General features: G+C 31.4%; 2 protein-coding genes and 1 long non-coding RNA gene across 3 annotated transcripts; all 3 read right to left on the bottom strand.

Moving 5' to 3' along the window:
* Positions 1–798: 798 nt before the first annotated feature.
* On the bottom strand, positions 799–2,042 carry LOC133032624 (uncharacterized). The gene is made up of 2 exons (XR_009685215.1): positions 1,931–2,042; positions 799–1,283 (listed from the first exon to the last, which is right to left on the bottom strand). It is a non-coding gene; the product is annotated as an uncharacterized LOC133032624 (long non-coding RNA).
* A 243-nt stretch (positions 2,043–2,285) lies between these two features.
* On the bottom strand, positions 2,286–4,041 carry LOC133032471 (uncharacterized). Its single transcript, XM_061106427.1, has 3 exons — positions 3,876–4,041; positions 2,778–2,934; positions 2,286–2,696 (listed from the first exon to the last, which is right to left on the bottom strand). Exons 1-3 carry the CDS (start codon positions 3,891–3,893, stop codon positions 2,503–2,505), a joined length of 369 nt encoding a protein of 122 aa, XP_060962410.1. The 5' UTR covers positions 3,894–4,041; the 3' UTR covers positions 2,286–2,502.
* Positions 4,042–5,590: 1,549 nt separating this feature from the next.
* Positions 5,591–6,584, bottom strand: LOC115703029 (uncharacterized). Its single transcript, XM_030630512.2, has one exon. The coding sequence runs from the start codon at positions 6,138–6,140 to the stop codon at positions 5,802–5,804; it is 339 nt and encodes a 112-aa protein (XP_030486372.1). The 5' UTR covers positions 6,141–6,584; the 3' UTR covers positions 5,591–5,801.
* Between the last annotated feature and the right edge of the window lie 8,194 nt (positions 6,585–14,778).

Genomic DNA, 14,778 nt, shown 5'->3' with positions numbered 1-14,778 from the left:
TTTAAAGTTTGGCTACTTTTTATTAACAAATTATATATAATAATAATTAAAAAAAACTAAGAGGTTGCTTTTGAATATAGTTATACATTTTTTGTAACAACAAAAAAATATATACTTTCCACGTATTTAAATGTTCACTTTAAAATGTAAGTCACAATAATACTATATTTAAACTGATTGGAAATTATTTTAAAATAATAGAGAAGAGAGAGGAAAAAATAAATAAAAAAAATCAAAAACAAAAAACACGGTACTGTTCAACGAGACAAAAAAAAAAGGAAATGTATATATTATTTGTAATTCGGTACAGTAGGAGTAGAGGAGCGATGTCTTCATATTATAAAATGGTTGAGGGCATTTATGTAGTTATTTTGTGATTTACGTATATTAGTAAAAATTCCCCTTCTAAATTTTCCCTTTTTTTTTTCACATATTTGTAGTAAATAGACTTGAATTTGCTAATAGGCTTGGATATCTACGTTTTGGACTTATTAGCCCAAATTGATTTATCTTGGGCTGCTGTTTCATTATACTTCTAAGATATAAAGTTGTAGGCTGAAAGTATATTATTTGGGCCATGGGCCTATAATACCATTTTTTGCTACAATTATTTTTAGTGGTATTTACATAAATATGAAAAAAATAAAACTAATTTAAATAAATATGGTAAAAAAACTTAATAGAAAAGAATATGGTATTTAAAATAAAAACTTAACATATGGGATTGAATTACCATAAATATTAAAATTCCCTTCATATATATATATATACTAGGTAGGAGTTACGTGCCGAGGCACGTAAATATTAGTTTTAGGTAAAGTTTAGTTTTTTTTTTTATTTCTTCTTATTTAGATTGTATGTAAAGGTATGATCATACGAATAATTTGTTTTATCAAATTAATATTTGTGCTATTATAATTGGTTGGTAAAATATAATTAGGTATATATAAATCATAATAAAATAATACTTATTATTTATTTTTAGAAAACTGGGTATATGAAATACTTGCATACACTACTCCATGTAAATCCATAAATAACAAGTCAAGAGAAAGAAAAAGAAGCTCGGCACCAAGAAAAGTCTCAACACTAAATAAAATAAAATTAATGTAAAAAAAAAAAAAAAAGGTAACTTCGGCCTAATCTTCTATTGGTTCAACTGCTTGAATGGTGAACTAATTGTACTTTGAAGTCATTGTTCGGTTTGCATCTACGTACAACTGAATTCTCTATTTTTTGGCTGATAATTGCTTCGTAGTTTTTTGGACAAACAACTTATGATTCTGTAAAAAAAAAATGATTAGTTATAAGTTTTAATGTATTTCTATGTACGAAAATGTATAAATTTTACATATTTATTTTTTTATAGTTACCTCGTCCGAATATGATTAAAAAGATAGTATGAAGCTTAAATAATAAATTCCTATAATGACAAAGCTAGTATTTGGGCAAAATTTCATTTTAGAAGTCAACAATTCACCACTACTCGATAAATGACAAACTGAACAAAAAACACAAAATTTTAGGTAAATGTTCCAAAACCCCACCAGAATCAAAACCTCAAAGTCCATAAATTAGCATTAGAAGATCTCGAAGAACCAAAATTCAACACAAAATTAGGTAGCAGCATAAATATTCAGCATAAAAAACTTGAACATGATTTTTTTTCATTTTGTTTTTTTAAGAGAAAGTGGCTGATGTTAACAAGTGAACAGGTATATGATTTTAGAATTACAAAAAGAAGCAGTTGCTTAAACCATATTTAATTTTACAGTTGTACCATTTGGAGATCATGACATATAAATTGTATGCAGAAGATTGACACCAAGTAATCACAAAGATGAGAATAAAGTGTCCCCAACAACCTACGACCGTTCCTCTACAATAGTAGAAAAGATGCGGCAAAGTGGAATGGAAATGTTGCTTTTACCTTGCAAGTAAATGCCATGCGGGTTTCGCTTTCCTTATCCTTTCGCTTACTTGGATTGATAGCCATGCCACTATTTGAATTAAACCTATCATGTGTTTGTTCCATATCCTCCAAATGACTCGACATCTCCAGGTTTGAGAAAGGGGTTCTTCTCCATTATGTTGTTCGTAACAACTGGATCTACAATTTGCATTTCATGCTCATTATTAATCTCATTTTGTTGGAATTTTGTCCCAAGAAAATTACTACACTCGCCAACAAAGGCTCCGTGAATCATGAATCAGCCCTTAAAAGTCTGCGAAGTGTTGGGTGAATCAAAAATCAAGACGGCATCGGACGTATTAGACATTCCCAGTCACCTATGGCCCCTTGTTTTTTCGACTCACTCAGACACACTTCTTGGATTTGGGCTTCATTATCAGATGGACCAATTTCAGGTGCCACTTGCACATGAGGAACAAGATTAGCCGATGGATCACTCGAATTGGATTCAAAATCCGCCACAACATCATGAGGCGTTGAGACACAATCGTGGCTACCACAATCATACTTCAAAACACGTGGTAGCTCAATCACAAAAGCTGAACCTTCATTTTGTGGCCCAGCAGAAGCTTCTTCAACATTAACATCTGATTTACAATTTTCACGAAGCTCAACCGAGTTGTTGTATACTTGGACCGTTTCAATGACAAGATCATCACTTGCGGGAACATCAACTCCATTTTCTGAAGAAACCTCGGGCTTTGCTTGATCAGAAGTATTGTACCTAAAGAGATGAAAAAGGTATTCTTAGATACAGAAAAAATAGATAGGGCCTATAATAAGAAGAAGACCAATATCAAATTACCTCCTGAGAAATCTTGACTCCTTGTTAGAGCGACATGGGGTGAAGTGAAAACCGATGGAGGAGATCCAAAACTAAGAGAGCTAAAGGTACGAGTAATGTGAAGAGACTTCACCGACGATAGGAGAAAGGCTGCGATATAATTGAAGACAGGAGAATCCTGCACAATATTGAAAAAGATTTTAGTACAAGGAAACGAGAAGTGAAAAAGAGAAACAAGTTTACACAAATACAATCAACCATTAAAAGCACAGTACCATTTAAAATGAATATAATACTTTTTTAGAAATACTAACTTCTGGTCAAAAAATTCACAATAACACAGAAGAAGAACAGAAAAAGAAAAAAAAAATTGGTGTGTAAATAAATAATTGTGAAAAGGATTTTTGCACATAATGGTTTAGTTACAGCAACAAAATCAGTATAAAGAGAAAATATTTTAGTCTCAAAAGTCACTACAACTAAGAGAAAGTAAATGAAAACCTCCATTGAAATTAAGGGGTCTTCAATTCTGTATCTCTTGCAACAGACGCATGGGTATAAAGAAGAAAAGAAAAAACACTTCTCTGCACAACCTTACCAGAAATCCCATAATAATGTGCTCATTATTATTGAAAATATCGAAACAAGTAAAAAAAAAAAATACAATGCCGAAACGGCAAAGTTTTTAAAAGAAGAATGGCAAAGCGATTTATACTTAAAATTGCATGCTTTAGGTTGAAATCGAGATCCAAACTTCATTCTAACAATTTTCACAGAAGCAAAAAACCAGTAGGGCAGTTTTCTTTTCAACATCAAAAGTTTTTATAAACATCTTGAACATAATACTCAATTATGGATAAATAATATTTACTTGAGAAAGAGCATTAACTTTCTCAAGAGAAAGCTCAAACATCCCAGACCCAGAATAACAAACAAACCCAAAAGAAAAAAAAAACAGAGAGCTTTATGAGATCAATGTCTTCACACACACACACCGAAAAAATACCCATAAACTAAAACAAAAACTCAAACCAAAAAAACGAACCGACCCCAAAAGATTTTCCATTTACAATCATGTTTTCTAGATGAATATATATATATTTATTAATATACTCGTACCTTGAAAATCTGAAACATTACATTCTGGGACTGGAAAAAGAGAAAGAGGCGAAGGCTTTTCCCGAGGAACTATTCTTCAATCGTCGACTCCGATTGATAGTGAGAAAACGATTCAACTAAAAGGAAAGGAAAGTTACTCCAATTGAGAGTGAGAAAACGATTTAAAAAAATGGTGGACGATTCTTTTTGGGGTTAAATTTAACAGAATATTCTTTTATTTGTAAAGTATATTCTGTTAAACCAAGAATTGCCGTTAGATAGGCACTTTTAATATATAAAGATATATATTTTTAAAAAATAATAAAATAAATGAAACTACAGTGATCGTCGGAGTTGTCACCGGTATCGAAAAAAACGCTGAAGTTTGCTGTCGATGCTGGAAAATTCACCGAAGTAGCTGTTGGCGGCAGGAAAGTCGTCGGAGTTGCTGCCGGCGTTGGAAAAGTCATCGGAATTGGCATTGTCACTGGAAAAATCACCAAGAAATTGGTTTTTTCAATGATGAAGAAACCAGTTTAATGATGAAGAAACCATTTTTTTGGTGATTTTTCCGGCGACAATGCCAATTTTGATGATTTTTCTGGAGTTTGCTGTCGGTACGGGAATACTCGCGGGAGTAGCTACCGGTGTCGGAAAAGTCATCGGAGTTGCTGCTGGTGCCAAAAAAATCATCGGAATTGGCATTGTCGTTGGAAAAATCATTAAGAAACTGGTTTCTTAGTTATTTTTCTGGCGGTTATGCCAATTCCAATGACTTTTCCCAAGTTTGCTGTCGGTGTCGAAAAAGTCGCCGGAGTAGCTGCTGATGTCGGAAAAGTCGTCGGAATTGGCATTGTCGTTAGAAAAATCACCAAGAAGTGGTTTCTTGATGAAGAAACCACTTTCTTGGTGATTTTTCTGGCAACAATGCCAATTCCAACGATTTTTTTAGTATAAGCAGCAATTTCGATAACTTTTCCGGCATCGACAGCTACTCTGGTAATTTTTCCGACACCAGCAACAAACACTGGCGACTTTTTCGGCATCAGTGACAAATAAAACTGTCTAAACAAATAAAAACATTAAATATGGGATTTGAAAACCTAATTTGCATATTTATGGCATATTAAATACCATAAAAATAAAAAAAATACCATATAAATTAATCAAACTTAAAAGTGCCATATTTAAATAAATAACTTTTAAAATCTCATAGTAAAATTTTCTCTTGTTTCTATTTAATAGATTTTTCTTAACGTTGTCATTATTACTAAACATTTTTTTTAATAAAAAAAGTTACATTTCTTATGAAGAAAATTGGGAATAAAATCCTTGCCCCACTCCTTAGTAGCATAGACAGTCCCGTCCCGAGGACCAAGTGAGACTGAGAGCTATCTTTAAAGAAAAGTTAGTGTTACAGTGTTACAGTCATTTCTATCTTTTAAAAAGAAAAGATCAGAAGGTTTACAATTTATAAAAAGAAAGAGTTTCTTTTGGCCAAATGAAGAAGAAGAAGAAGAGTTTTACACAAATATAAAATATTTCTTTGAGAACTTATAATTAATTTAATTTGGTAACCAACTTATATTCCTAGCTAGCTTGAGTGTATGCTTCCCTAGTTTCCCAATTAACTAGCCAATTAATTAATCCTTAAAAGTTAACAGTGTGTATAAATATTATTTTTTACATATGAAAACAATTCATAACTAAACAAAAAAAAAAACAGAACAGTAGTATTATGTACAATATTTTTATTTCTATTTTCATTTGCAGAGAGTCACACCTTACTCTCACAGTCATAAAATCAAACACATGAAGCCCAAACCTACAAATTATATCTATACTATATACATACATATATTGCAGCGTGTGAATTAAAATGAAAACCAAATCTTTCTGAAAATCCATGCCTCTTCTCTTTCTTCTTATATGTATATAGTTTACAAATTAATTGGGATAAGTAGGTAGTTGGTGGGGTAGCCTAAACCGGAGCTGAGAAGCCGGCGATTGTACGGCTACGCCGTGCCAGCAGATTCCACCCTTGCAAATCTCATGAACATGATGATGAGGATGATGATGAGTGGAGAAAGCGTAGGTGGCCGCTTTGCGTGACATATCCCAAGTAAGCGTTCCTATTAGAATCAATATCACTAACACTGTGGATACAATCAGAACAATCACACCACTGAAGCTCCGCCCCAGTATTATACCATAACCCTTTATTAACGCGATAACTATCACGTAAATCGTCGTCAAGTTCGCCACCACCGCATCAGAAACCGCCATATATAATCAATCACTGCAGAGCAGAGTAAATATGTAGTACTAATTAATTAATTAACTTAATTTGTCTTTGGCAATAAGTAAATAGGTCCGTGGTAGGGGTATTTAAGGAAAACGAAAAAGAAAGGTTTGGTTTGGTTAAAATTTAAGCAAACGAAGAGTACAATACTAGTAGTAGTAGTGCGTGTTATTGCCGCAAATTATAAGTCATTATATCTTCTTCTTTTCTTGGAAATGGTTTCTGGTATAAGTATGGGACCTTAAATTACCAAAATGGGGGTATTAATTTCTCTTATCCTTACCTTTATCACAACTCAACTTATCCAAATTTTGGGTCTTGGTCCAAACGATAAGCATTAAGCTGCAGCACAGCAGTGGATGGATTCGTGTACCAATTAAAATTGAGAAATACTAATATTCTCCTAAATTTCATATGTTAATTACTATAACTAAGTATCCATTTTTATAATTGTATTTATATAATATAATAAGTTTCATAAATATAATAACTAACTAATGATAAAAGGTGATGTCTAGATATTGTATCCTCATCATCACTATTTTTTATTGTCTCACAACCTTCGGTTTCTCTCAATTAAATTATGCCACGTGTTTTCATTTTATGTGATATATGAGATATTTATTTTCGTTTAGACGGTGACTTACCCTACACTTACATGCAACAGGTATGAGGAAAAAAAATTAATAAGATTAAATGTAAATAAAGTTATTTAAATTTTTACTCACAACATTAATAATAATTTAATAAAAAAATAATAAAGGAGAAGCATTATTAACTAATTTTAGTTAAAGGTGTATAAATGGAGCAATTCGATCCGTATTTACAAAATTGTTTTCAAAATAGAAGCACCCGTTTAGTAATATAGGCCATACTACTACCACTTGTGAACATTTTCTTTTTTAAAGAAAGTATCATTTTATTAACGAACCAAATAACTGTTACAATAGCATTAATAAATTTAGGACAAATATCAACTCAAACAATAACTGTTATCAAGCTAGTAATAGATTTTATTAGTGTGTGAGCCACGCCATCTATATTACACGAAATAACTTGACACGAACTACCACTAATAGTAGTTAAAAAAAAAACAATTTCATTAATAATATATTTGAAAGCAAAATTAGAACTTAGATAATTCACCTAATTACAAACACATAAAGAATCTATTTCAGCTTTTGAAATCTTAAACCCCAACTCAAATAGCCAACGAAGGCCCAGACGGAGAGCCAAAAGTTCTGCAACCACAACACTAAAATTACCATCACCCCAAGCCACCCAAACAACCCCTGCACTGTCACGAATCACGCTACCAAACCCAACAAAGTCTCATCCCGGAGTAACCGCGATATGTCTGAGTGTCAAGATCTCACAATAAAATAACTTAGCAAATGGTAAACTATGCCAATTATAAGGGAGCAAAAGTTTGAGGCACTCACTCACTATTATTATTATTATTATTATTATTATTATTATTATTGACTTTTTTAATTTTTTTTTCCTTCTTTATTAATTGTAATTACGATTTTGTTGGAGTGACATGTAAGAGCATCTCCAATGATTATATTGTGGAGGATGTTTGATAAAATATAAAAATACTATAACATTAGAGATAAAAGAATGTTATTCTTAAAATTTATATTGATGTTACATAATGATATTGATGTTATATTTTTTTAAATAAAAAAATTAAAAGTAAAATATATACAATAATTTAATAAAGAATTTTTTTTATATATAATAATGTGTGAGATTGTAATTATAGTATTAGTGAAAGGTGCTACACTATTGTAGTATTTTTAAAAGTAAGCGTGTCAAAAATAATTTGAAAGAAAAATAAAATAAAATATTATATGTTTAACTGATGTAGAAATATTTAGTACTTCTAAAGAATGATACTATTTAGGGGTGTTCATAAAATAGCCGATCCAATCCAATCCGCACGATCCAATCCAATCCAATCCACAAAGTGCGAATTGGATTGGATTGGAAAATTCAAAATCCGCATTTGTGCGGATTGGATGTTGATTGACATGTAAAAGTAACCGATCCAATCCAATCCAAACATATTTATAACAAAATTAAAAAATTATGTATACAAATAATATTTTAATGTAAAGAAAATACTAATTTAAAAGTCTAATACATATAATATAATTATATTGTAAAACTTTATAGATAAAATATATATTCTATTCTTATATATTTTTTTTTCTACGTACAATTTAAAAGAAAATTAAATATTTTTTTATATATACAATTTTTTTTCTTCCTTTGAATTTGTTATTTGTTATTTTATTTATTTAATGTGTTGTTGGAGACATAAAATAACTATAATTTGTTTTATTTTGTTGCTAGTTATGTGAAAAAAAAATATTTTTTTTCATAAATATTAAATAATTTAATATTAAAAAGTAACCAATCCAAAGTAACTGATCCAATCCGCACTTTTGCGGATTGGATTGGATTTGAGCTATTGTGCGGATTGGATTGGATCCAAAAAATGAAATCCGCACTTAGTGCGGATTGGATGTTGTTTAACAAAAAAGTGGGGATTGGATCGGATGAACAACCCTAATACTATTTGAATGCTTTAAGGTTAGTGGTATGCTAAGAGCATGTTTGGTATTGTTTTTTGTTTTTTGTTTTCAAAAAGTTATTTTAAAAAATGAGAACAAAAAATAGTTTTTGAAGTTTTTAAAATACAAGTCACGTTTGGTTAGTATTTTTTAAAAACAATATTGATTAAAAGTGAATTGGTTTTTAAAACAAGAAACAACATTTTGTTGTTTTCAAAATTCTTGTTTTTTCGTAAATTTGTTTTCTGAAAACTGTTTTAAAAAAATAAGGTCAAACAATTCAAATTGCTTTCAAAAAATAAAAAATAATTTTTTAGTTATGATGCCAAGCATGCACTAATTTTCTTCTTTCTTTCTAATTAGACGAGCCACGTGTCACGTACTCATACAGTGTGAGTGGGCCTCTTAGTTGTTGAGAGAATTATATCGTAACTAATTTTCTTTAGTTAAATATAAAAACACAAGAACATGTGAGAAATAATAATAATAATCTCCCTATCACGCTTAAAATATAAGCATTGCTGTTGCTTCAAGTTTTTTATTTTTATTTTTCGTATAAGCATTGTTATTTTGAGATGTATTAATTAATAATGTGGGAGTGCGACGGGAACCTAAGTGCGCCAACTTGGGCTGTAATCAAATTGGGTAGCATCCTTATTTATTGGCATCTTTGTTTTTGAGTCTATCTTATTAGGAAATTTTAAATAATTAGACTGCAAGTTTAGCAACATTAATAAGAGTATTGTGATTATGAACAAAGTGTCATTTTGCAAACAATTAGTAATATAAAATATGTAAAACTCGATACTTAATTGTTTCATTGATGAGACCAGTTTTTATTAAAATGTATAAATTTTTGTAAACTGGTCAACCGAATAATCTTGCCCAAACCAAATTGAAAAATTTGATGAAAAATACAAACAAAAAAACCAAATAAAAATATAAACTGTCCAATATATTAATTGGGCAATGAGCAAATTGAAAATAAGTCCAATATCCACACAATTAAAATAAAATAACCCTCTTTATATTTTTATAATTTTAATTTAATTTTTTTATTACATCATCATCAACTTTTTTAAATAACATCATTATTTTTTTTTTCAAATTTTAATGTATTTTATTCATTTAAAATATATAATATTAATATATACACATATTATTATATAAAAAGAAATATTAAAACCCAACAATTTTTATTTTTTTGAAAAATCTGCTATTATAAATTAAGAATAGTCATTTACAACAAAAGAGAAAATGACAGAGAAAATTTCCCCTATCCAAATACATTCATTGTCCAACATTAAAACTTGTTTAGCCAAACCATGAGCGGCTTGATTCGCATCCCGCCTAACATGGGAAACACAAACTAAAGAGAGAGAGGACAATTGATATTGAACATCAACCACTAAGTCTTGGAAAGATGAAAGGCTACATGTCAAATGATTTATAACGTTAGCCAATAGCAGCGAGTCAGTTTCGACATAATCTAAATTTAAGTGTAAAGAACTAGCCCAAATAAGGCTATGGAAAAGAGCTTTAACTTCCCTTTCTTGAGGCCATAAGCTACCCATTAAAGGTTGTGAAAGAGCAGCCAAAACCTGTCTAAAAGAGTCCCGAACTAACGCACCAACTCCCATTTTGTTTGTAGAAGTGTCAATAGCTATGTCAACATTGAGCTTCAGTTTATATGGGGGAGGAGGCTGCCACGGTTGGGAAAGGGCAGCACCAATTGCAACAGAAATTGATGATATAGGTGTTGAATTATGCTACTGAAAATTGCAGAGATGAGCACACTACTAGAAAAAGTACCATTTTCGTCAGTTTATAAGTGTCATTTAAGGAATTTATGTCAGTTTAAAAAACTGACGTATATGCCATAGTCGCAAATAGTTTTTTATTAGTATCGGTTTTTAAATGACGCAAAAAATAATTATCTTTATTTAAAAACTGACACAAAATATACACTCTTATTTTTTATCTTCTGCATCAGTTTGGAAATTACGCAAAATTATTTGTGCCATTTCAAAATTGTCACTAAAAATTTATACCGTCGGTTTTAAAATGACACATAAATTGCTGAAATACTTTTTCTTTCACCTATTGCGTCGGTTATAAAATAAAGCATAAATGTAGGTAAGGAAAAATTATAAATTTTCATGCTATTTTCCTCACCTACATTATCAATAAAATATTAATCCACTAGTGCCTAACAACCTCTTCAATTCTTATCACATAACAATTAACAAACTAGAGTACTAATGTCTCTTATTATGGCCCTCCCATGGCCAAAATAAACTAGCACACTAAGCTATAAGGCACGTGGTATAAGAGTGAGTGGACATATTTCCAAGCTTTCCTAATTGTGTTAGCCAACCATTATTCCAGAATTAACTATATATATATAGGTGCACTCTTAATAAGTATTACTTATAAATGGGTAAAATTATAAAATTTTAAGTTTTTATGCTTAATTTTTCAATGTAATTAAAAAAATTTCACATTTTTATATCATATTGGCTGAGATTATTCCATCAGTAAAAAAAATATTAAAAAAAAAGTTTTTTAGCAAAAAAAATAAAAAAAAGAAAAAGTTAAGTTTGAGTTAAATATTTTTGTATGAACATATTTTTGATATAGTATAAAAAGAGATATTTTTTGATATTTTTTTAATTAAGTAGTTAAATTAAGCATAGAAATTTAAATTTGTGATTTTATTATTCGTTATTAGATTAAAATTCGATGGTTTGATATTTTTAAAATTAATATTTATAGTTAAATTTATTTAGTAACCATTCATGGGTAATACCCATTGAAAAATAATCCATATATATATAATTATTATCTATCTATCTACATGCAATGTAAGAGATGATAGAAGTTGTAAAATAATATAAGAAAGCTGTACTAAGTTTTTAACTCTTACTCAAAGAAAATTATTCTCTAACACCATGTTAATTGAACAACCATCCTTGAAACTGAATTGAACATTATTTTTATAGATAGTTAATTTTAATAAGCTCGTGTGTAAATTTGTTCACAAAATTAGATAACTATTAATTAGTCTTCTACAAAAGGGAAATTTGATTTTCTATACTTAAAAAACTAAAATATTTTATTCTTAAACCAATACATTTTAAACTAACAAAAATATGACACTTTTCTCAAAACCTCAAAAATACCCCTCAAACTCTCACAACATCTCTCTTTCTCTCTCTATCTCGGCATCCCACACCCCAGGTCCGATGGTCCGACCAATCGGACCCCATGGTCCGACCATCGGACTTGGGGATTTTTTTTTCATTCGGTTTGAGAGAGACGAAGAGAGAGGGGGGTCCGATGGTCGGACCATGGGGTCCGATAGGACCCATCGGACCCCATGTTCTGACCATCGGACCTGGGGCTTTTTCTTTTTCTTTTTTTCTTCATTCGGTTTAAGAGAAACGAAGAGAGAGGGGGGTCCGATGGTCAGACCATGGGGTCCGATGGGTCCGATTGGTCGGACCCCATGGTGACCATCGGACACAGGCCTTTTTTTTTTTTTTCTTTTTTTTTGTTTTCGATTTCAGAGAGAGGAAGAGAGAGTGGGGCTGGTCCGAGAGAGGGGGGCAGGGTCGGAGGTGGTGGAGGTGAGCCGTGGTGGTGGTCCGAGAGAGGGGGTGCGGCGTTTGGGTGGTCCGAGAGAGGGGGTGATTTGGTGCGGCGTTTGGGTGGTCCGAGAGAGGGGGTGCGGCGTTTGGGTGATTTGGTGCGGGTGGTCGGAGGTGTTGGTGAGGGTTGGGGGCGATTTGTTGGTGGGCGGTTGTGGGATGAGAGAGAGAGAGAGAGAGAGAGAGAGAGAGAGAGAGAGAGAGAGAGAGAGAGAGAGAGAGAGAGAGAGAGAGAGAGAGAGAGAGAGAGAGAGAGAGAGAGAGAGAGAGAGAGAGAGAGAGAGATGCAGAGAGAGTTTGAGGGAAGGAGAGAGAAAGAGTTTAAATTATGAGAGGAGTATTTTTGGAGTTTTGAGAAAAGTGTCATAGTTTTGTTAGTTTTAAAGGTATTGGTTTAAGAATAAATTTTTTTAGTTTTATAAGTATATAAAATCAAATTTGCCCTACAAAATAGAAGAAAAAAGTATCAGTTTAGTTGTGATAAGTAATTAATATACTTGATCAAATTACCACATACATGATTCATTGACTGTGTCTACAAATTTATTAATTGGTTCTATATTCAGATTGAGTTGTATGTTTGATTATTTGTTTGTTAGATTATTTATTAAATTTTGTTACTTTTTCAAAAATTGAAAAGAAAATACATAACTCAAGAAACAAAATACTAATTGTGTTCTAGTTTTGTTAGTTTATTTATTGAATCTTTATTTAATAATAGCTGTGTTCTTGCCCATTTTCCTATGATGGGTTTTATATTTTTTTTTGATTTTATAGTGATATATATATATATATATGTCTAAATAATGATTGATAGTTTTCTTTCTCATAATATAATGCTCTTTCTAATTGGTAGGGTAATGCATTAATTTTCTAAGCTTCACTTGAACGGGGTTTCATATATATTCTTTTACTTTCTTTGCTACTTGGATCTATTGTGAATGCACGTTGTTGTTGGGTTGTAATAGTGTGGTAGTGGTGGTGGTGCAATATTGGTTCAGATTTTTTTTTAAAATTCTTTTGCTTCGGTTCATAACCGAAGAAAAAAGCCAATTAGCATCGGTGTACTACTATTTGCTTCAGTTATGAACTGAAGCAAAAAATATTTTGTGTCGGTTCTAAAATGAAGCAAAAAATATGACTATTTGCGTCTATGATTATTGCGTCGATTACCTTAACCGAGACAAAATGTTTATGTGTCACTTTAAAACTGAAGCAAAAACTCCTTTTTGTAGTAGTGTGCATTTTATATGTCATATATGGAATCTCATAATTTTGCATGTTTTGTGCCCGGCAACATTGACACGCGGTGTTTGGCTATTAGAATCACATCCTTGTGTTTTTAGTATAGCGGGCAGTATAGTTAGACATTAGGAATTTCAGGAATAGTTGAGAATATTAAGTTGACCAAAATACCCCTAACTAACTTTTTATGATTTTTAGTGTGGGAAGGGCAAAATGATCATTTTGCCTCATTAGTTTTTTTGTCCTTTAGTGGACTATAATGGATTTAATATGCTAATTATTAGATTTATATTAAGCTAAGTTTATTTAATAAAACCTTTTTAATCTTTTGATTTTATAAAAATTAGAAATTTGAAAAAGAAAACACATTCTCTCTCTCTCTCTCTCTCTCTCTCTCTCTCTCTCTCTCTCTCTCTCTCTCTCTCTCTCTCTCTCTCTCTCTCTCTCTCTCTCTCTCTCTCTCTCTCTCTTTCGAACCCACTAGAACTAGCTAGGGTTTGGGTTGTTCTTCAGCAATTCAAGCTAGTTTCAGCAAGATTTTGGTGGTCTGAACTCTAGGTAAGCTCTTAGTAACCTCCTTTTTAGTTTTCTTGAGTTTTAAGAAAATTGTTTATGCATCTTTTATGAATTTGGCTACTATAGTTGCTGTTGGTGTTTAGTTTGTGTTTCTAAAGTTAGATTATGGTAAAATATATTGATTTAAGCTTGTTTGGTGGGTTGTTATTAGATTTGAGCAAGCTTTGAGTTTTAGAAATGAAGTTTCGCTCTTCAATGGTAATTTTTGATTATGAGCTTGGGTAGTTATTTTATTACTTGGAATATGTCTATTGGGGTATAATATGCAGGTCTGGAAGGTTTGGTAAGGTTTGGAATCGATTTGGTTGAGTTTTGGAATTGTTTGGGTTTTCTGGTGTAAACCGGCTAACCGGTTTTACAAGACCTATAAAACCGGTTACCCGAATTTGCTGCTGGGTTTCCCAAAAAATTTGTGTTGTCGATTCGTGTTAGTTTCAGAGCTTTGGTTGGTTAATTCCCTATTAGTTTAGGGTATTGACATGTTAAGTTACACTAGATAGGGTTTTGGTTTAAAATCTAAGTCCCCGGTTGTGATTTAGCGTGTCCCTTATTCGTGTTGTTATCGATGT

Source organism: Cannabis sativa, chromosome X (genome assembly GCF_029168945.1).
Source record: "Cannabis sativa cultivar Pink pepper isolate KNU-18-1 chromosome X, ASM2916894v1, whole genome shotgun sequence".
Classification (NCBI taxonomy): domain Eukaryota; kingdom Viridiplantae; phylum Streptophyta; class Magnoliopsida; order Rosales; family Cannabaceae; genus Cannabis; species Cannabis sativa.
This window is presented reverse-complemented; position numbering and strand designations above follow the sequence as displayed.